Source organism: Camelus dromedarius, chromosome 2 (assembly GCF_036321535.1).
Source record: "Camelus dromedarius isolate mCamDro1 chromosome 2, mCamDro1.pat, whole genome shotgun sequence".
NCBI classification, from domain to species: domain Eukaryota; kingdom Metazoa; phylum Chordata; class Mammalia; order Artiodactyla; family Camelidae; genus Camelus; species Camelus dromedarius.
Genome location: NC_087437.1, coordinates 18,664,002 through 18,687,833, shown reverse-complemented (window position 1 = coordinate 18,687,833; position 23,832 = coordinate 18,664,002). Strand labels below are relative to the sequence as shown.

The window sequence follows — 23,832 nt, the reverse complement described above, 5'->3', positions numbered from 1 at the left end:
ATTACCCTGGATATTGTAAGCATGATTGTGTTAAGCTCTACATCTAATGAATTCTTAATCTGCAGACCTTGCTGGTTTCTTTCTATTGTTGGTTATTTCTGTTGATGCCCATTCACATGTTGTCCTGTCTTGTTTGCTCATTTATTTGTTTATACTGTATACTCATATCCAAGGTAATTCTTATTTCAAAAACAGATCAACTTTCTGTTTATTCTTATTTCTTAAGTTACAGTCTTTGGGGTCCCAGCTCAAAATTTGGGAGTTTTGCTAGAGTCGCCCAACAGTGGCATTCCTGGACACCAGGCTCATCTCCCTAGGTCTGCAACACTGTCCAAGGTACAGTTTAGACTCCGGACCTCCTGTTTTGGAATCAGTAAACTTTCCTAGGCTTAAATGTTTCCAGATGCCTAGATTCCTACTCTGGGTTTCCTTCTTCTCCACCTTGGCATAGAAATTCATCATTGCCTTTTTAGCTTTCTGGTGCCTTCAAGAAGATATGTTTTACATTTTGACCCATTTTTAAAGTTGTTGTTAGCAAGAGAGTTCCCAGCATTACATTTCCCACCTTTACTCCCTCCCCTACTAACTCTTTGCTCACTTTATGATTTCTGCCTCATTTCATTAGACTAAATTAATTTTGTCACCAACATCCTTGGTGTTGTCAAATCTAATGGAAACCTTTTTGTTCTCATACTTCTCATCTTCTCAGCAGCAATTTGCCATAGTTAACTATTCCTGTTTTATAATACATTCTACATCTTTGCCTTCTACATTTTAAGATTTTCTGCTATCTCCAAACACTTGGTCTCTTTTACTAACACTTTCTTCTCTGTCCAATCTCTGTTTTTCCTTTGTACATTTCTTATAAAATTTTTTACATAAATGCATAAATGTGATCATAAATGCTTCATTTTTTAAAGTGAAATCTTTTTTCCTTGAATTTTGTTTGGTCACCCCCTCCCCACCATCCATCTCATTCCACATTCCCATTACATAGCTCCTGTTACCTGTTTGTAACCTTTCACATTTCTCTCCATGCTTGTATAATCATATACAGAAAAAAATATACAGATATAACACACACATACATTATACAGGGTGTCTTTTTTTTTTTTCCTTTGTTTCTTCTTTTTTTAAATAAATTTGTATTATATTAAACCCACTTTTTTTAACTCAAAAATACTTCATAGAAATCCCTCCAGATCATTCTTTTGAATGGCTGAATTGTAGTAAATGGTATATAATAATTTTTTAAGTCATTTCTCTGTAGATGAGCATTAACAATTTCCAGTTTCTTTCCCCCCTTCCCGCTATGCACAGTGCTACAGTAAACATCCTTGTGTATATATCCTTATACTGATACTGATGGCTTTGTTTTTATGGGATTCCTAAGAGAAAAGTGTGAGGGGTGTGTGTGTGTGTGTGTGTGTGTGTGTGGTGTTTTTTAAAACTTTATCATAAGTACCCTTTAAAATCTTTATCGAAATTTAAGCATTTGTACAGAAAACATACAGGCAAAAGGTAAAAATCATATAGGTATATAGCTTCATTAATTTTCACAAAGTGAATACATCTTTGTCACTAGCATCCACATCAAAAATAGAAAATGTCATCCCAGAAAGTCTTCTTGTGCTCCTAGTTACTACCTCCCCACTAAAGTGAGCATTATGTGGATTCCTAAGGCTATATATTAGTTTCTGCCTATTTTTGAACTTTATATAAATGGAATTTTTAGTTTAATAAATGTCAGATTGCTTTCCTTTGATCTTAAATTACTTATTTTCATCATTAAAGTTTGAAGGGGTACCCTTTCTTCAACATCTCAGACAGTAATATGTCATTGCTCTTTTAAATACTTTTTGCTATTTTCATTATTAAAATAATATCCCTAACTATAATTTGAACAGTTAAAAAATATACTTGTTGGCTCTTTGGATTTCATTTTCTTTAAATAGGCTGTTAATGTCCTTTATCCTTTTTACAATTAGCCTGACTTTTTCTTATCAGTTTTTAAGAGCTCTTTATATGTGTGTTGACCATTGTCATCCACATTACAAGTATTTCCCCCAAATCTATATAGGCTGTATATAGGCTTTCTTTATGGTATCTTTTACCATACAACTTTTAAATTTCTAGATGGTTAAATATGTCTGTCTTTTGTTCTATAGCTTTAGGATTTCCTTACTTAATGGAGATCTCCTTTGCCCAAATGCTTTTCAGTGTTTAATCTTAGGCTCCCTCCCCCCATTTTTTTTTTCTAAAACCTTCCTAGTTGATGTTGTTCACTCCCGTTGCTTTAAATCTCCTCTAGATGCTGATGATGCTTATATGTATATCTCCATCCCAGACCTCTCCTCTGAGCTGCAGTAATGCAGATCTCACTGACTACCATCTGTGAGGGGCATGCCAGTTCTGGGGGATACAATAAGATGTGATCCCTGCTCTCAGAGCTCATTAGAGGATGTAGATACTGTCTTAAATTGAAGGGGTGATGAGACTTGCTGATCTATTGCACATTCTGTACTGTGATCAGAGAAAGACTGCAGTCAAAGGATTAGTTCTCCAATATATGTAAAACTACTGCGTATCTATTAGAAAATGACAACTCAGAACAGGCAAAAAAAATGGAGGTGATTCTTGGAAAAGGAGACCTGAATGGCCAATAAACATGTAAGACACTCTATTTGACTAGTAATTAGAGAAAATAAAAACGAGATGCCATTAAAAAAAAAATTAGATTGGCAAAAATCCTGACTGTATCAAGTTTTGAAGATATACAAGGTAAAGAACTGTGCTGGTCAAAGTTTATGGTAGTATAACCACCTCCAAGAGCAATCTGGCAAATCTGTAATAATATGGAAGATGCACCTACTCTTTCATTCAGCAGTTTCACTTCTGAGTGCACCTAGGGTAGTGCATCTCAATCTTTGATATACATACGTGTCATAGTGGGATCTCATTAAAACACAGATTCTTAATTGGCAGGCTGGAAAGATCTGAGATTGTTCATTTTTAAAACGCTCCTAGGTGACGTTATTGCTGCTGGTCCAGGGACATACTTTAAATAGCAAAGCTGAAGAGAAACCCAAGCACATCCACAAAGATGTTCATTAGAGCGCTGATGGTGTTAATGATAATCTGAAAACTATTGAGGTGAGTAGATGGCTTAATTCGTACGGTTGAATGCAGGAGTTAAAGGAACTGGAGTTAAAAGTACCAACCTAGATAAATTTTAAAGACAATATGAATGGAAAAAAAGCAAGTTGCAGGACGGGTCCACGAATATAACATTTAAAATTTAAGATACTGTATATTTTTCATGGATATCTATACCTCTGTAGTAAAAGGATACAGACTTGCATGGGAATGATAAACATCCAGTTCACAACAGTGATTACTTGGGCAAGGGAGGGCTGTGGGAACAGCGAGGGCATGAGGCTCTTCAGTTGTGATGCTTTCATTATTAAACCTGGTGACAGGTACACTCAGTTAAAGAACACAAGTGTTTATTATATTGTTTTCTATTTTTTTGTACATCTGAAGTATCTTATTAAACAAAACAAATAGCCTTATTTTTTAGGATGGAGAAACTGAGGCTCAGGAAGTTAACCTTCCATGCAAAGTGCACACCCAGGCTGTGCTCCTTCCTCATTACTATGCTGCTTTGAATTAAAAACAAACAAAAAACATGGGTTCACAATGTCAAAGGCAAACTATATTCCCATGGATTGGTCTCCTAAAGACTGGCTCAAACTGCATCCACGTGTTTGCTGAGATACATCACACACACTGCAAAGTACAGTTCTGACCTCTGATAGCTAGAGTTCAGAACTGAGTGCCTAAAAATAATTGCTTTGTGTTTGGATCTGGCACAAAACATTTTTTGTACCAGATAGAATATGGCCATTAAGAGAGTCCTTTAGTCAAGGGAAATGAAAACCACAACACCCAAACACTTGAAAGCAAACCCAAAAATGCGTTTACTAAGCCTTGGAAGAGTCCTTCTTAGTTCATCTCTAGAAGGAACGCTGGTGGGTGGAGGGGAGACAGCAGGGGGCTAATTTTTGTAAAGGTGGTGTGCTGACCTGCCAGTTATGAAGACTTCAAATGTCAGAGGAAGCAAGTCAAAGGCTAAGTTTAAAATACGCTCAGTGTGCCACCATGCATGTCACCTCCCTGTGCCAGGCCTGCCTGGGCCACCTTCCCTCCCTGCTCTTCTGCCCCTTTCCTAATGTTACGTCATGGTTGTGCCTCTATTCTGCCACAAATCTTAGAAATATGTTAGTGCTAGGGAGAGAGTTGTAAAGTTCATGGGTTTCAGTGTCAGAAAAGCCTGGGTTTAAATCCCGCCTGGGCGGGTACTAAACAGCTCACTAAATTCGAGACAGTGTCTCTAGGTCGATGCTGCCCACTAGAACTTGGTGGGATGAGGGAGATGTTGTGTGTGTGCACTGTCCAGTGTGGTAGCCACTAGCCTCACCTGAAACGTGGCTAGTGTGAGAGAAAAGATTTGAATGTTTCCCTGTGCTTCATTTTAATTAATTTAACTTTAATAGCTCCATGACTAATGGCTACCACACTGGACAGTTGAGCAAGTCTAGAAAATGCAGAATTGCCCCTCTCATGGAGGCTCCCCCTGTGATACTGGACATGAAATGCCCTGATAAAAGGCTCTACTATTAAACCATGCTCTGCCCTGAAAGGCCTTCGGAGGGGGGAGTGCTGACACAAACTCGCGTGCTTACTGAAATGACTCTGTGAGTCTGCCCAGGCAGGCCTGCGTCAGATACAAAGTGCTGGTAACACTGGTGCCACCTCCAGGAGGATATGCAGCTCTGACTGTTTAAACCCCGCCTGGGGATGCAGCTGATGCAGTCTGGGGTAAAGTGGTTTGCTTCTTCCGCTTGGTATTTTTTGTTGTTGTTGTTGTTCCTCATCGTGTTGATTAAACACTTACGTTTTCAGAAGTCCATTTTAAACTAAATTATGCGACACTTTCACATTTAATATTGTTTCCAGATAGTAAATGTTTCTCATTTTCTCCACTTAAACTAATATCATTATATACCAACTGCTTTAAACCAGAGAGACAACCTATTTGCACAGGCTAAAAATACACAAAGACATCCGTTTTTAGAAACACAAATCAAGGAGCACTAATTTTATTTTATATTTATTATAGTAAAAGTTGCTCTTGTAAAACATTAGTGATTTTGGTCCAAATCTTATTTTCCATTTGACTTTAAAACATTTTACATTATTTATAAAATAAATTGCAGTTTTTATTATCGTCCATAATTTTCTTCCCCTGATCTTTGGAACACCACAGTTTCAAGTAACTAAGAAGTAAAAACATGGCGACTGAGTGTACTGAAAAGTACATACTGAACATATTTAATTACCACAGTAATTTAAAAGTCCTGTTCTTTACTACTTAAGATTAAAATTCATTAACGTGAAGTCATTCGAGAAGCTCCGGGATTTCTCTGTTATCCACAATAAGAGTATGAATAATCCCTTCTTTCCGCTTCCCGCTACTGACGGCCTTTATGTAACAGTCATGGTTCCCAACGCTGAAGTGAGTTTCAGTTCCGTCATCCACAAACTCGCCCTGGGCAAACGAGAGGAGGAGGAATTAATGCTCCAGAAAAAAATCTTAGTATGGACCGCTGACACCACCTAAAAGGGGTGGTATAATGAAGTACGTATTAGTTAAATGTTAGGTTTTGCAAAATTAAAGTTAGAAGCTCATATTTAGATTCTTTTACATCTGTTATGAGTTGGAAGTTTCTTTTTTGTACCCCCTACAATCTTCAAGACTCCAGGGAGAAAAAAAAAGTACATCTCATGGCTGTGTCTATACCTTATACTATGTAGACAATATAGACTATTTTCAAAACGAAAAATGATAAACCTGATAGCAATCATTTATTAGTGACTTATTCTATACAAGGAATGGTTTACATGCGTTATTTCACTGCATTTGCACAGTAACCCGGATTGCAGTATGATTATTGGCCACCTTTTCTACATGCGAACACCGAGGCACGGAGTGGGCAAATAACTTGCTGCAGGTGCCAGTCAGTAAAGGGGGGTGTGTTCTTAACAACTCTGAAAACCTGATCCCCAGGGTATAAGGTGGCTTACAGTACATGCAGAACATAAAGAAAAATAATATAAAACCGAACACTGCTGAGTCTAGACTTGCTCTGTCCATTACAGTAGCCACTAGCCACATGTGGCAACAGGGCATGAAACGTGCTGAGTCTGAAATAAGGTATGCCGCTTAAGTGTAAAATATACCCTGGATTTGAAAGACTTAGTATGAAACAAAGAATGTAAAATAACTGTCTAGAAGGTGAGTTTTATATTTATTACATGTTAAATGATAATATTTTTGATATACTTATTTAAATCAAATTTTTATTAAGATGAAGTTCACTGTAAAACTTTGGACATGTGGGTACTAGCAGACTTACATAGGAAGCTCATGTTATATTTCTGTTGAACAGCACTGGCTGATCTAGAGTAAAAAGACAGGGGCCAAGTAGTACAGAGAAGGAAGAACAGGAGGCCTAGAGGATGAAAACGAATTATGCCAGAAAGCAAAGAAAGCACAGAAAGCACCATCAGACTTAAAACTTGGCTGTTAGCTTCCTGGCAGCCAAAGCAGACAGAACAAAGCCCCGCAGCTAATACTGTCTAACAGGGAAAGCACAGGGGGCACCAGAGAGAGCAGCTCTTTCCTGGCTCCGGCCAACACGGGAGGTAGACTGAGCACCACGAGGACCAGGGCGCTGGCCCTGGAGTCCAGCATATTCCTTCCACTCTCATTCACACTGAGCTTTGAGAAAGCCTTTGGGTCATAACTTCTGTAAAAATCAAGTTAGAGGGCCAGGCAAGCGTTAAATAATACAATCCCTGTAAGTAGCTTCTTGGCAATTTGTCAGATACATAATCGTGGTCGTGATGCTTTGAGATGAAAAGGAAAATGTGAAAATAAGCTGTAACTCATAGGCAGCAAGAGCAGGTGTGCACAGCGCCGGGGAAGGCTGCCCAGATGTGGAGCTGCCAAAGCTGCCCTGCAAACTAGGGTGTAGTTACAAAGAGGAGGCAACTGGGTGAGAATGAGCTACTGCCAAAACACTTGTGGTTTCTTGTCAATTACCGAGGCACAGAGACACTGTGGATTAATATTATTTTCAACTTCTTACTTATTTACAACCACATTCTTAAAACAACATTCCCTTTACATTTGCACTGGGGGATTCCTTGCGGGTGGGAGGGAATATGATCCCAAACTGCTGATTCTCCATCTAGAGAATACAGGGTAGGAAAGAAAAAACAGGAAGGACCACCAGGTCCACACAACAGGCATGTGATCCATGTTAATGGAAACTGAAGCTGGTCCCTAAGGGGCCACGAAATACTGAGGAGCTCTCCCAGCCTCTTGGCATAAAAATCACTACGGGTAGATTCAACCCACAGGGTGGCTCGAGCTCTGAGGATCAGTTTTGAGTGAACCATGGGTAAATTTCCCTTGAAGAATTAACACCAGATTGAAAAACAGATAAGCATTCATCTTTGTAACTTTTGATCTCTGGCTTGGGCACTTCCTGAACAGAACCAGCTACAAGATCCAACAGGTTCTAGCTAATCTGCAGAATAAACTGATCCTAGACCTTCCCTCAAGAGCACCGCCTCACCTCTCAGACCTACAGTAGATACAGAGGACGATGGTTACAACGCGCAACCAGCTAGAATGCACATCAGGTGAGAGTTTCTCATGATCTCTAGCCCTGGTGTTCATGTCTGAGGCCAGCATGAAAGGGGATACCAGGGGCGACCCCAAAACACATGCAAATTTCCACCCAGTGATTTCAGCTCCTAGTCCCACTCCCTGCTGCCCTTGACTGGCTCCCCTGTTTCACTTCCTCCCTGTGCGGTGCACCCCGCTGTGATTTCATTCCCACTTGACATGCACTCCTACACTCACCCCACCGCAGCCAGAACAGTGCAAGCTGCTGACAGCAAATGCCCAGCACCTTGGGGTCTGGATGGGGACCACAGTGCGCTCAGCTATGACGAGTGGGGCAGCCTCTTGGCACTGTGGGTCTCCAAATTCCACTTGTCTTCCAGGGTTTGTGACAGTGCCCTTTCCTGCCTGCCTTGGTGTCATCTGTCATTGCCAGCATGTCGTCTTTTTCATAACCTTTGCTTTAAGAAAAGTACCATCTGCTTTGAGTGTATGCCATAAAGCCTTCCTATTAAGAGTGTGACCCATAGACCAGCGGCCCTGGCATCACCTGAGGACACGTCATTATACCAAGATCCCAGCTGATTCTGTGCATGCAAGTTTGAGAAGCAGTGGTATAAACCAGCACTGTAACATGGATAAACACAGGAGGGCACAACTTTGGGGGAGAAATTTTTAAAATGGGGGAACTCCTTTTAGGATAGAGCCTGGTCCAGGAGAGAAAAGGCAGAGTATGAGGTTGGTGCCGGTCACACCATAAATTGTTTCCAAACTCCCACTGCCCCAGGCACTGTCCAAGAAAGGGCTTCAGATTTTGGAGTCAGGAGAACTTCATCTCTTTTTTGTTTTTAACCAAGAGGACCTTCACTAATTTATAAAATCTCCATAATTAGGAAACCCAGCAACATTTCAACGGTAACTTATGCACAAGGGGCTGAGAATAATCAAAAGGTCAACTTACTGCTGTCTCCATTTTTTTACCATTGCACCACACATCCATAGTGTCTTTTTCTGTAAAAGTAATAGAGTAAAAAAATTATAATCTATGATTTAAAGATAACTCTATTATTTTAAGAAAAGTTTGATACACTGCATTTCTAAAACTCCATTAACTATTCATGATTTTGAAATCCTTCTAAATTTGAAGAAATTATGTTTATTCTTAGTTCACAAACAAAATCAAAATGAAGCCAATCTTTTCAGAGAAAATCATGATCCCAGTACAAATTGATGAACACTGTTAAATAAAATCTTTAAAGGAGCATGCAGACAAATGAACATGAAGAGGGAGGTTTCCACATGGAACATCCTTTAATATTTTTCATATCAGTGACTAGATGATCCCCTTTACCTCTGACATGACCCCACCGAATGACGGTACAAAGAGACCAGCAAAAAAGCCTGCCATGAGGTTCAGAGAGGACAGACAGCAATGCAGCCTTACGTTTCTTACTGGATAATACAAAAATCTCTACCCATTTTTGTAATGGTTTCACTTTGGTGAAAGATTATTGGCTCGTAAGAAAAGACATAGGTATAATGCTTGCTGGGCTGTGCTGAGTACAGCGCTGACACAGTAGAACAAGATGCTGCCACAGGACACTCAGGCGTGAGTTAAGCTGCCGTAGCTCTCTCCACGGCAGTGGGTATGCGTGTGCACGTGTGCGCAAACGCACGAGCATTTTGGGGGAGGATCTCCGGACCCACTTGTGAACATTCACGTCTGGGAAGCAGCAGGAGAGAAACCTGGGTGTTACCATGAAGACCAAAGAGAAGCATGTCCCGTGTGTGCACGTGGAGTCCAGGGGTCAAAACCTGCCTGGGGGTCAAGGCAGAGGCGCCTCAACGCTGACAAGCCATCTACTCCAGGAAGACAGTCTTTCCTCCACACCTGGAGATGAGAGCCTCACTCAGAGAGTGGAGAAAGGGCTGTGAGCTGGGCTAGAGGGAGGGAGAGGAAGGCAGAGAGGCCCAGGAGCTATGGGAGAGTCACCCCAATGGCAGCCTGAGTTGGAAGCACCTACGGCCACCGTTGCAGGGAAACCCAGCTGGTCCCGACAGTATCAGAGCACACGGGGCTAAAATTAACCACGATGGTGACGGTGACAACTGGAATTTTATGAGTGGGCCTACTGGGCATGTCCATGTACTCAGATTTTCTATACTAGCTATTATTAGCCTGCCTCTGAAGAACATCGCTAATCCAGAAGCCATAAAAATGGAGCAAATTTGACCACATGAAAGTAAAAAGACTTCCGCGTGATTAAAACAAAAACACATGCACACACATTAGCAAAGTCATACAGTAAATGACAAACTGGGCAAAAATATTTGAAGCTCACAACACAAAGGGCTAATCTTAGTAACAAGGACTCCTAGCAATCAAGGAGAAACAGACCAACACCCCAAAAGAAAACGGGTCAAAGGACATACACAGGCATTATCAGAAAAGAAGCGCAGAAGGACCTTAAACATATGAAGAGATGCTCAACTTCACTCAATCTTGGAAAAGGCAAATAAAAACAATGCTAAAGCACCATTTTTCACCTAAAAGTAAAGTAGCTGGTGAGCTAATACATTTCTAAACACATCATTATATAAAATTTTGGAAAATAAAGATAAGCCCCCAAAAGCTTCTAGAAAGAAAAAATTTAGGAGGTTCAGACTGGCATAAAACTTCTTATTCAAGACAATGGAGAAGAGAAGATATTGGAAGAAGGCTTTCAAAAAATCTCAGGAAAGAGGGGGAGGGTACAGCTCAGGTGGTAGAGCACATGCTTAGCATGCAGAAGGTCCTCTGTTCAATCCCCAGTACCTCCTCTAAAAATAAATAAACCTAACTACCTCCCCCAGCCAAAATAAAATAATTAAATAATACAATAATAAATTAAAAAAATTTTTTTAAATGTCAGAAAAAAACCTTGTAAAGCCAAACCACGATACTCAGCAGAAGTATCAACTTTGCATGAGGGTCACGTAGTATTATCTCCTAGATGCCCTTTATTAGGAAATTACTTAAGGATATTTTTCCAGCAAACAAAGGTGAAACTGGCAGTTGTGGGATTTGAAAACTGATGGAACTAAAGCAAGGGTTCCATGAATGCAAGCCCAGGGCGGCCACTGGGCAGCAGGCCTGGAAAGCGACCTATCTAGTTTTGAATAGGGAGCCAACAGATGCCCAAGAATATTGTCATTAAGAATGAAAATAATTCCAAGCAATAAATAACGAGTAAAAAATACAAACAGACATTAGGGACCTGGGCAAAGAAAAAATACATATCCACTCGCAGTAAGAACAGAGAAAGGCCACCTGAAGAGCCTGGAAAAACAAGACTGTACAAAAAAATCATGGTTCAGCTGTGAAGAAAACAAAAATCAGGTAAGATTTTGAGAAACTGGTAGATTATAAGGCAGAAAATCCATTTGGCCTTGACACTAAAAACAACTTCATTTGCACTGCACAGGAGGCGCGACAGTGAGAGCAGCTGACGCGGGAGGCGCTCTGCACGTTCTGACAGCGCACGGGGGTCTGAAGGGGGAACCCTCACACCAAGCCAGCCCAGGCTCTCTTCCAGTCCAAAATCCCACACTGAGAAGAAACTTCTGTAAGAGAGTCCAGACTGAGGGGCCCAGGGACACCACAGTATAGGAAAGAGAAGATCTAAGGGAAAACGGGGAAGGAAACACAGCAGCCAGCTCAGAAAGTGTGCCCCCGTGATTTTTAACATCATCCAAAAACAACAGAAAAGGGAACCCGAGAACCTGAAGTTTAGAAAGCAATCCCAAACCATACTCCTTTCTACAAATTCAGGAAAACTAAGTTTACACAAAAATGACCTAAGAAGGGTACTGAACTCTAGTTCCAGAAAAAGTAGTTAAGAAAGAAAGAGCAGACTACTCTCTTTACAGATAATAAAAGCATCAGAAGGGCATGCCTACACAAAAGATAAATCCGTAAAATACTATTTCAAAATGAGCTAAAAGAAATTTTTAAAAATCATACACAATATGAAAAAATAACATAAATAAGGATTAGAAAAACTCTGAGAAATGAATAGAACTCACTTAAGAATTAAAAATAAAAATAATTTCAGACATAACTAAACTAAAAGGAACACAAAACAAACATAATTCCTTAATAGAAACACAAAGTGAAGAGGAGGAAAATTTAAAAAATCAAACAGAAATAAAGAGAACAAGATAAGCCACAGACTGGGAGAAAATATTTGCAAAAACACTACCTGATAAAGAACTTATATCTAAATATCTTTGTTATGTTTTTAGAATTAATGATTGACAAAAGTATTTAACCGTCAACCTACACATAGTGTTTAAAGTATAACTGAAGCCAAAATGGTTGAAAAAAATCTTTTTTTACCATATGTGAAATGAATCCTACAACGCATTAAAGATTGTTCCAGATTTTTTTTAAAAAACCTTGAATCTAAAATATACCAAGAACACTGAAAACTCAACAATAAGAAAATGAGCCACTCAATTACAAAATGGGCAAAAGATCTACACAAACAGCTCAGCAAAGAAGATACACAGATGACAAGTAAGCATATGAAAAGATGCTCAGCACCACACATTATTAGAGAATTGCAAACTAAAGTGAGATCTCATTACACACCTATTAGAATGGCCAAACTCCCAAACACTGGCAACACTGCTGGCAAGGATGTGAAGCAATGGGAACTCTCACTCATTGCTGAGGGGAATGCAAAATGGTGCAGCCGCTTTGTAAGACAGACTGGTAGCTACTTACAAAACTAAATGTACTCTTACTGTACTTCCTGTACTCAAGCTCCTAAGTTATTTACCCAACTGATTTAAAAATTTATGTCCACATAAAAACCTGCACAAAGACATTTACATAGCAGATTTATTCATGATAGCCAAAAATTAGAAGCAAGCAAGCTGTCCTTCAGCAGGTGAATGGATAGGCAAACTGTGGTGCAACCAGACAGCGGAATATTCAGCACTAAGAAGCAATTACCTACCAAGCCATGAGAGGATACAGAGGAACTTTAAGTGCATACTGCTAAGTAAAAGAAGCTCGTATAAAAAACTATGTCCTGTATGATTCCAACTATGTCACATTCTGGAAAAGGCAAACTACAGAGACAGTAAAAAGCTTGCTATTGCCAGGGGTTGGGAGGAGAAGGAAGAGAGAGAGGAACAGAGAAGAACGCGGGATTTTTAGGGCAGTGAAACTATTCTGTATGATGCTGCAATGGCGGAATATGCTATTACACATTTGGCAGAACCCACAGAACCGTACAATGCAAAAGTGAACCCTAATGTAAACTATGGACTTTAGTGAATAATAATGTATCAACATTGGTTTGCCAATTGTAATGAGTGGACCACACCAACGCAAGATGCTAAGAATCGGGAGAACTGAGGGGGGCAGTAGAGGGAGCATATGGGAACTCTGCTTTCCTTTAAACTTAAAACTGCTCTAGAAAATAAATCTATTAATTTAAAGAAAGAGAGAGAGGAAAAGAGAGAGAAAGGAAGGCAGGCAGCCGCATAGGCAGAAAGGAAGAAAGGAAAGAAAGAGAGAGAAGTTGTTAAAAAGGATGTGCGAGAAACTGACATATTTAGAAGACAGACCAAAAGATCCAACATATATGTACCCACGAGGAGGAAAACCAAGGCAAAGGAACAGAAAAGATTCTTAACTATAATTCAAGAAAATTTTAAAAGACATTTGATTCTACACATTGAAAAGATTCACCAAGGACCTGAAAAAACTGACCACGAATGATCATTACCCTGACATAGTCTAGTAAAATTACAGGCAAAACAACAAGGCACTTTTTTAAGAGAAAGAAAATCAGATTGTCATCAGACTTTTTGACAGTAATACTTCAGGCCAGAAGAAAGTGGAGTAATGTATCTGAGATTCTCTAGGAGAGAAAATGTGAGCCAAGAATACTGTGTCCAGCCAGACTGACCTTCAAATAACAAAGACACAGACAAATGTCACTGACAGGCAAGAATTCAAGAAATACTGTTCCCATGAGTCCTTCCTAAGGAATGTAATAGAAAACAAGTTTCAGACAAGTAAAATGACCAAAGAGAAGGAGCGATATAATGACTTAAAAGCAATATATAAATATTTATCCATAGAACTAAGCATGGGTTGGAAGGGACAGAGCATAGTATATAATGGCTATATGTTCTGATAATATGGATACAGTACAGCTGGAAAATGATATGCAGAAAGTTGTTTTAAATTTTGGGCGGTAATCGTATTAATGGTGGTAGTATCTGTGCTGCTAACTGAGACTATTTTGTGTGTAATGTGGCACAGACCAGATGAGTAATTACATCATACTCTAGCTGCATCATCCTCTGTGTCCCTGAGAATGATTCTCAGTGTGGAAGAAAGAACATACAGATGTTGGATGAGGTTAAGAAAAGACCCGGTTTTCCTAAATTTGAATTAGAAGTATCAGTACGGATGGATAAGCTGTTTTATCATCTAAAAAAAATCTCTCCCTCCCTCCCTCTGTCTACCTATTGTATACAACTTCCTTGACCCATCCACTGAAAACTTAAAAATAATGAATGTGTATTTTTATATATGCCCAGATTATGCTTTTTAAATACCATCTTCCTCCAATGAAAACCAGGGCTTCCTGGAGAAATCAGTGATTCCACGTCTGCGTAGAAAATGTTCAGAATGAACCTAGAACATCTTGTCATACCAGAGAGCAAGGAAGTGATCAAAGTCTACCAAGAATGTGTCAAGAGGACACAGGAGCCGGTCTGAGATAACCACACTGGCCGAAAAGGATAATAACTGCAACGTATTGAAACACATCGAACTGTTTAAATCTATGAGTTAGTAATGATTTTAAAAATACCCTTAAATGATCACCTTTAAAAGAAGAGAATAAGGAGACAACTCAATATTCTGAAAACCGGCAAATAAAGGGAAAACAAGCTGTTATCCTGCATTTCTTCTACAACATGTACCTCTTTGTAACCAAATAGTAGACGACAGGAAGTTTCTCATTACAGAAGTGTTCCAGCTAATGGACAAGGAATGATGGAATCAGAATACAACCATTTGGCAACCGCCAACGAACTAATGGATGTAGACACTAGGTATTAGTGGTTGCCAACATCAAAAAAGACAAATAAACACCATGTGCCTCTTGATACAACAAACTATAAAGTGGTCTTGTCTGAAAAAAAAACAAAAACAAAAAACCCCTAAATTTGACCAATTCTTCAGAGTCAACTACCAATTTACAGGAAATATTAAAGTCAGAAAAACATAGGAATGCAATCAATTAAATCCAGACCTTAGGAAACTCTTCAAAACAAATTGACCCAGTTTCCTAAATAAATAAACTATACAGGAGTTTTTGGTTTCTTTTTTTTTTTTTTCAACTATGTGCATTTATTACTTGATAAACATAGTTCACTCTTAAAAAAAAAAAATTAAAGGTATTTGCTAGCATGCAGCTAGACTGTAGACTCGAAATACTAGGAGTAACCAGAGGAGAGAAAAGGTAGTTACTGGTAAATATTTGTCTTGCAAATTTTGTAGGCCCAAGAGAAACTGAGAACACAGACAGTAATCTGTAACAACAAAACTTGAACAGAACAGCTTACTTTTTTTCTTCTGATCTACTTTATCTGGACTTAGACCTTGACGATTTTGATCTGCAGCAGATCAAACTTATTGCCACCTAGAGAAAAATCCCTTTCCTACTGATGAATCTTAAATTTCCAACTGCTTTTAAATATATTTTTAAAGAGAAATATCAAACAGAAACAAATGTCTACATCAATATTTCTTTTTTTAAACCCAAGTTTATAATCCTCAAATCCATCACTATCAAATCTGGCTCTCATATAATTTACTTATAAATCAGTCGATGCAATGAATACTTTATTCCCACAGGACACATTAGAAATACACCTGCACTTGTACTCTCTCCTATTGAAAGCCCTCATAAAGAGTCTGGACAGTTATTTAGAGGAACTAATTAAATGGCCACCATAAAAGGCCAATAAATTCTGAAGAAATGGCACTCACTTACCCAACACAACTCTAAAGTCCTCACCATCCAAATGTAATACCCAAGTATTGGTGGTTTTTGATCTGTTCTCCATATACTTCTTGAGACTTTTCCCATTAATTTCCAGAGTATATTCATAAGCAAAACCACTGATAGCATCTATATTTATAGTTGCCTTTGTCTTTGCAGCTCCAACACAGAAGGTTTCTTTGCCCACTAACTTGAACATCCATTCTTTTCTTATCTCTTCCTAAGTAATAAAATATAAAAGTTGAAAACACACAAATGGAAAAAAATTTAATATTTAACTTTAGCATAATGTAATTAAAGGAAACAAATGGCAATGCTATTTAAATGTAATTTTATTAATTCATGATGCAAAGGTTTTAGAAAATAAAGGCATCTTAAGTTTAAATATTGGATGCTATAGTCTATGAATTCTGTAACTATTATTAGTTTGCTTTGTGCAGCAAAATGATACAGACCAAAATATAAAGATAACCACTTTAAAGGAAAAGCCTTGAATTCACACATGAAGAATCTAGATTAGCAAAAATCAAGCTTCTCTGAACACCATATTTTACAAAGTAACATTTTTTTTCTTACCTTCCCATCTACATATACCACTCGTTTCCCTGATGTGGTCCCATGTTCAAATTCAATCTTATGGACTCCATCACTTAAAGCAACATCCCAAACAGCTACAAGATCTGTCATTTTTTCCAGGCTGTAAGGAGGGCTAAGGGAATAAAATTAAGCAATTACAATAGGCCAAAACAGTAATAGAATAACCAATTAATCCTTAAAAGATGAAAATATCAGATTTTTAAAAGCCCTAAAATTACAAAATATTAAAGTGATATTACCTAAGAAAGCCTACTTACAGTACATGTAACTATCTTCTCCCTCTTACACATTCTTCTTTTAAGATGAAATTGCTATATATGGGTGTACAGTCGGATAATTCCAAAGTCACCTTAATATTAATAGGATTAAGAATCAATCAGTTTATCCACGATAGTATTCTAAGCTAGGCCAGAGAATAATGCTTGGAACGGTCAGTATAAAGTTTCTACTTGTCCCTCCCATCATTTAAAAAACACAGTATTTAATTTTGATTTTTCTTTTTCAGATCCAATCACAGAATTCTCAAAATCTTTCATACTTAAACCAGTAACTAACAAGTAACTAGAGATTAATTTTAACAGAAAAGGTTCTAACTTATAAATACTAAGACTGAGAAAAAGAGAAGTCACGGAAGAAATGTCCTATGATAGAGATAAAGATGTTAGTAACATAGTAAGAAGGAGGAGGAAGACAGTACTCTCATCATTATTTCAGGAACTCTTATTAAAAATAAAAAGGATTCTGTTTTATCAAGTTTCTGGCACAATTAAAACACATAATTTTATATTAACATTTTAATATAAAATACATAATGCGTGTCCTATGTGTGTCCTATGTGAATAACCTATTATCTATAATGCATATATAAGTAATATTTTGTTATTGATACAGATTTTTAGCTTTGAGAGATGTAACATTTATTACACAATAATGATCACAGTTAACAGTCATTCAATCCTTACTGTGTGCCAGTCACTGTTCTAAGAGCTGTACACTTATTAACTCAAAGAATCCTCACCATGAGATGGGTACTATTATTATCTCTCTTTATAGATGAGGAAACTCAGGCTAAGAGAGGCTAAGGGCTTGTCTCATGTCACAATGACAGTAAGTGGCAGATGGGACTTAAACTTAGGACTCTAGCTCCAGAGTCTGTTCTTTCTCAAGTACATCCCCTATGCTCTAAATCAAAGATGGTAAACGTATTTTACATCATTTTGAAGTGCCTGCCAAGAACTTCGTGCCGAGAGGGATTTGGAGACCTTACATCCAGGTCCTATGGGAAAGGATGCCACATTAGTGGCCGCCACCTCCATGCCAGGTGTTTATCGACCTTGCTAGAAATCACAGAAAAGCAAAACTATGCGTTCTACAATATTACAAAATGTGTCCTTAAAAAAGTATCCTGGATAAACAACTCTTCTGAATGACTGAAACCATCTTGAAAGTTTCATAAGCTAGTTTTATTGCAATTGCAAGTCATTTACCTTTCGTCATCTTCAAAGATAGGACTGTCATCTCCAGATGCCATGGTTGGCAAAACAGTCTTTAATCCAATTAGCAGGCAGGAAAGGAAAAAGCAGAACTGCAGCAAAGCAAGATTGAGAGCAACAAAGATGACATCCAAAAAGAGTTTTTTCTAACTTTGCAATCCATTTCTAAAATTGCATGTAGTTTCTGGTGAAACAGCTTTTACATACAATAGAATTGCAATCTCTAATTTTCAGGGAAAGAAGTTAAATCATGCAAATTAGCAAGTCATATTTTTTCCTATTATGGATTTGTAATTTCCTATAACTAGAGAGTAAACTCTAGTTTATTTCAAGAATCATACCACATTAGAACTACAAGAGACCTAGAGGTCCTCTGGGTCCCACGCTTCTCAAATTGAGGCACAAGAAGCCTCAAGGGTATGAGGCAGTAGGTCAGGGAATACACAAAACTCCAGGATAAATAGAATGTGCCTTCTGGAAGCATCAATATTACAGGGTAGTTAACAGATATAAAACGCAATCTTCATACTAAATTTTAGAAGGCTTTATTATGGTATAATATATAGTTTCAAAAATTTTAAAGATAATGCAAAGAAATGTTGAGCTTGCAGCAAGCAGCCAGGGATACGCTACTTTGCTTTCTAAGAGCAAACTTAATGTGCCCACTTACTCAATCCCACTTAATTTACTAGTGCCAATAATGAATCCACAGAAGTTACGTGGTTTGCTCAGGTCACCAGAAGGGCCCAAGTCAAAACTAGAATCCAGAACTCCTGTATAATTAACTAAACAGTATCTGGGCTGTACCGCTAATTAAGTTTTACTAAAATCAGAAGCACACAAAATACTCTCATGCATAGGAAACCCTCCACATTTGAAGATTTGGAATTAACAGTTAAACCTATTGAAAAATAAGTTCAACTATTTTTTTGTTCCCAAGATCTACTCTAGTCTGGCCTTCTCCATATGGATGTCCAAGGGTGCTCTCTCCTTGTAAAAAATGAGAGATTGTCAATCTTTTTTGGCTGGAAACAGCCAGAAGCCACCAACTGTTTTTAAAGATACTAAAGAGCTAAGCACCCATACAAGCAATCCAACAGGCAAACAAAAGCTAAGAATTTTAGAATGAAAATCAGGTAAAGATTGAAAACACTTTGTACCTAAAATAAATGCCTCTTCTTTTTATTAGCACCTTACATATTTGTGGATCTTAATTGTCTTAAAAGTATCTCCTAGGATATCTCCTATGAAAGTGGAGGGTATCCTGCTATAAAAGCAAAGAGAATACACAGCAACAGAGTAAGCCAAATAGCATAATATAAACTTGGATAAGCATCCTTTGCAAATCAGAGTGGACTTTGGGATATCATTCCAGTTTTGCTCTACAGCTTTAAGAGCCTCTAGAAAGTTTAGTACTTTAGCATTCAAACCTGAAAGAATTGCCCAGCTTTCCATTATAAGGAACTTCAAATATGATCACACTAGGATAAGGCATGGTACCATCTTCATTATAATAATTGTTCAAAAGACAACACAACAAATTAGAAGGGAGGTTAGAAACAAAAAATCACATAAACATTTTTTTCCTCTCAACTGTCAACATTCAATCATACATTCGACATTTATTTATGGAGTATTAGTTCAAGGTGTTGAAAAAGTTTTGGAAATAGATAGTGGTGATGGTTGTACAACATCATGAATGTACTTAATGCTACTGAATGGTACATTTAAAAGTGGCAAATTTTATGTCAAATATATTTTACCAAAACTTAAAAAAATTAATACCGTAATATATTTTTTAAAACCCCATTGAATTGTATCTTTTAGATGGGTGAATTGTATGGTATGTGAACTATACTTCAACAAAGTTGTTTTAAAAAAAAGTCCCAGGTGCTCTGCTGGTAGTGTTTCTTGGAATATGATTGCACCTATAACCAAGAGCTGATCACAGCTGTCTTTGTCCTTGATTTCTACCTTAACTCATTTGAATAATGAGAAATATCTGTCACATACAGATCTCTAAGTTACAAAACTGGACTTAAACACTTATCATATTCTAAATTCACCCACCAGTCACTTATATGCCAGGCACTGAGCTGGGTGGGCCCTAAGTGCAGAGTGAGGGACTCTGGAGAAACCAAAAGATGATTACAGCACAGCTCTGGGATTGTCCTAGGAAAGAAAACCAGTAAAGAATAAAACAGGCCCACAGAGAAAGGATCCTAGCCCAGTCAAATGGGTGGGAAGGCCAGGGAAGGCTTTGCTATAAAACTTGGGAGAAAAGAATTAATCCACTGTCATTTTTAAAGTCTTATACGTACATATCATTATCAGGATCCTGTAACCAAACTGGAAAATGATTATTACAAAGAAAAAAATCCCCTCTAGTTCAGCACAAAGCTTTAAAAATGTAAATAAAAAGGATGGAAAAACAAATTCCATTTATTTTCACTGATAAGGGCAATGTCACTCACTTGAAACTACATACCTTCACAAGAAAGCTTTATGAGTATCTAGCGACATACCCATCAGAGTAATCTTTTAAAATCCCTTTCCTAGCAATCCAACACCCATGTTTCAGAGTATGACTTAAACAGTGAAACATTTTTCCTGTTCATCCAATCCCAGTTTGAATTTTGCCTTAACTTAGGTTTAAACGTATTGGGGACTGTGATGGTTTATCCAAGCTAAACTTAAGTCAGTCTTAAAAATTAAGGTACTCATAGTTCCCTTTTCAGCAAAAGCTCTAGGTAAGGCCAGCCACAAGGCAGGTCACTCTTCAACAGAGGTGTTGACAGTGGGACCTCTAGCAAAGTCTCTCAGGAAGCTCTTTGAGCTAGGTATTCCCAAATGCGAGGCACAAAAACGAGAATAACTTTTCTGGGGAGCATTTTGCAACATACACTGCAAGCCTTACGAGGGATTCTCTCTAAACAAATAGTCGTGCTCAAAAAACCAGGCGGAACAGTGCTCAATGACTTGATTTTTATAATAGCTAAGATCTGAAAACCACCTGTCTGTTCACCATCAGGGAGATAATCCATTAAGTAAATCACAGTCCTGTCACTCAGCAAACCGAACGTCAAGCCCGGGCCAGGCGCGGTCAATCTGGCACACACCGACGCAGTCTAGAGCGGCCAATAAAAAGGATGTAGGAAAACACTGAGAGCCGCGGGCAGACGCGTGGGATGTATTAGTAAGACAAAGAAGCCAAGTCACGGCGCTTCATGATCCAGGTTCTGCAAAAATAGTCTGCTCAGGCTACCAGGGAAAAAGGGACTGTAAGGAAATACACCTTAAGGTTAGCCCAGGTGTCTCTGGGGAGCGGGGGTTCCGCTCCTGCGCTTCCTTCCTTGTGCTTTGCGGTTCCACTTTTCCGACGGCGACAAGATGAATTTATAGTCGGGGGTGAGGCCGGAGCCATGGCCGGAGGGCCTGGCGGGGCGGGGGCGCCCTGCCGCCTGCCCAGGTCCCCGACCCCCCGCCTCCCCGCTGCCAGGCAGCCAGGAGCCACCCGGGCCCCCCACCCTCCGCGCGGGCCCGGGCCTCACCGCGGGGCTGCACCGCCGCGGAGACACCGCCCACCGCCCGGCGCGCCGCCCGCTCGCCCGCCCGCCTCCGCCGCCCGGAGATGGCGGCCGCCCGCGCCGCAGTGGGGGCGCCCGGGGCTGCGCGCAGGGGCTTCCGGCCGGCCGGGCTGCCCACCTGGGCCGTGCGGCTCACCTGCGCGCCGTGGGCCGCGGGTGGCTCTGGGCCCCGCGTCGGGTGGGTTCCGCCGACTTGGCCGCCTGAGGCCGCGTGGCCTCGTCCCTTCGCCGAGAGTCAGGCGCAGCCTCCGCGGAAGCGAGAGCTCGGCCGGCGCGAGTCCCGAGCGCGCCGACTCTTTGTCGCGCTTCAGGTCCCCGGAGGCGCCTCGCGCAGCGCAAGCCACCCAACCCCCGCCCGCTGCCCCCGCGGCCGGCTCTGCGCTCTCTGCGGAGGCCCTTCCTCACCCCTCCCGGGAGCCGTAGGTAAGAACCAGCTGAGAGGCGTCTCTGGCCTGACGCTGGGGGAGAATCAGGTGGGCAAAACCAGACCCTGTCTGCTCTGAAGCCGTGGTGTAAGGAAATCGGATTGGGGGCGTTCCCTCCTTGAAACTAGGTAGACGCTTCTTTAGTTTAAAGACCAAAACTCCTTTGGGTGGGCGTGAGGCCCCTTTCTGATGTTGCTCCTGTCTCCCCTGACTTCATTTAGATTCTCAAATGACGCAAGGTCTTTCTCACCCCAGGGTCTCTGCAGATGATCTTCCCTCTGCCTGGAACCTCCTTCCTGCCTCTTCCCTTAGTTAACTTCCACTGTTGAGATTGTTCTTCAAATATCATTTCTTAAGGAAAATTTCCCGGGCCCGAAGACTTGCAGCACCTGGAATTCTGTCTCACTTCCTTTCAGGTGTGCAAGTGATACAGGAAAATAAATGGGGCGTGAGAGGATGGCCATGTCCCAGGTCTCAGTTGAGTCCCTGGGATGCACCCAGCAAAGTGAGGGTCCTTGACTTCAGTGCAGGGAAGAATTCAAGAGGGAGCCATAGATGAGTAAAAGTAGATTTATTTAGAAAGATGTACGCTCCGCAAACAAGAGCGCAGGCCATCTTAGAAGGTAACAGAAAGGACAAGAGGTGTAAGGTTGGGTGTTTCGTTTAAAGTAAAAGTAGATACATGCTCCATTGATAGTGTGTGGGTTGCCTTGGAAGGTAAGGGAGCAAGAAACGCCGAGAAGCGTAGTATTGCTAGTTTTGTATTCTAACAACTAAGAGGTTTATTCCAGCTACTTTGGGGAAGGGGTGGGGATTCCCAGGAACTGGACCACCACCCTCTCTTTAACCTTTCATGGTCAGTCTTCGAACCATCATGGCGCCTGTGGGTGTGTCATTCACCATGTTAATACATTATAATGAGCATATAATGAAGCTCAAGGTCTACTGGAGGTCAAATCTCCCGTCTTCTTGGGCCTCAAGGTCTTCTGAGAGTTGGCTTGCTCTGTGCCACTGTTTCCTCTTTGGGTATTGTTTCTGGGATACCTGGAATTAAGAAACATACCACTTTCAGCTGTATTTTCTACCTGCACATTCCCTGGGCCCAGGACACTAGAGGTAAGAGTAGTCACTTGTTATCAAACAGGATTGCTATGGAAAGAAGTCAGGTCTGAACAAAACACTGTGAAAGGTACTGAACTTGGGTACAAAACTTACTTACCTGAGCTGATCCTGCTTTTGAGTTTACTTCCACTCTCATGTTTCCTTGTTTCCCAGGAAGTACTTGGATGCTGTTCCAACCTCTTAAGCTGCCTCTCACCAACATGCCCATAGACATCAGTGATTTATTTTAAGATAGCCGCTCAAAATGCTTTCATTCACAATAGTACATGTTTTCATTGGGCTTCCTTTAGAAAAGAGGGCTTTTAACAGATTGACTGATTTTTCTGAACTTCTTTTTTTTATTTTTTAATTTAATTTGGGGGGGGCAATTAGGTTCACTTATTTATTTTCAGAGGAGGTTCTGGGGATTGAACCCAGGACCTCGTGCATGCTAGGGCATGTGCTCTACCACTTGTGCTATATCTTCCCCTGCTGAACTTATTAAACAGCATGAATGGAGAGCAAAACAAAAGGGAAAAGTTACATAATCTGAAACCTACCAGTTTAAAACTTTCCATGTGCCCTTCCAGTACTGGTCCAGCATGACTGTTGGCTCTGTGTTAAAGGAAGAGGCACGAGTGCTTTACAGACGAGCCCAGGATCCAGGATTCCGGCTTCAGAGGATCATGTGTCCAAACGAGTGCCAGTAACCACAGTCTCCTGCTGCCTGCCGGGCTGCTGCTGCTTGGGCCTGTCTCCTTCAGCACAAGGAGGCTCTGGCTCTGTCTACACAAACAC

General features: G+C 40.1%; 2 protein-coding genes across 6 annotated transcripts in view; one reads left to right on the top strand and one right to left on the bottom strand.

Annotated features, from left to right (window-relative positions):
- Positions 1 to 5,157: 5,157 nt before the first annotated feature.
- FAIM (Fas apoptotic inhibitory molecule) lies at positions 5,158 to 21,777 on the bottom strand. Of its 4 annotated transcripts, none has more exons than XM_031443050.2 (6): positions 21,645 to 21,697; positions 17,916 to 18,013; positions 16,408 to 16,540; positions 15,823 to 16,051; positions 8,718 to 8,767; positions 5,158 to 5,611 (listed from the first exon to the last, which is right to left on the bottom strand). In XM_031443050.2, the coding sequence occupies exons 2-6, from the start codon at positions 17,957 to 17,959 to the stop codon at positions 5,462 to 5,464; spliced, it is 606 nt and encodes a 201-aa protein (XP_031298910.1). In that variant the 5' UTR covers positions 17,960 to 18,013; positions 21,645 to 21,697; the 3' UTR covers positions 5,158 to 5,461. The 4 variants fall into 4 exon arrangements, with proteins under 4 accessions (XP_031298910.1, XP_010975080.2, XP_031298973.1 ...); XM_010976778.3 differs by lacking the exon at positions 21,645 to 21,697 and adding an exon at positions 21,217 to 21,349; XM_031443113.2 differs by lacking the exon at positions 17,916 to 18,013 and having other exon boundaries at positions 21,645 to 21,777.
- CEP70 (centrosomal protein 70) overlaps positions 21,766 to 23,832 on the top strand; it is a 70,060-nt gene continuing 67,993 nt past the window's right edge. For both annotated transcript variants that reach the window (XR_010383124.1, XR_010383128.1), the window contains exon 1: positions 21,766 to 21,931. The gene's annotated coding sequence lies outside the window, so the exon portion shown is untranslated. The remainder of the gene's footprint in view (positions 21,932 to 23,832) is intronic.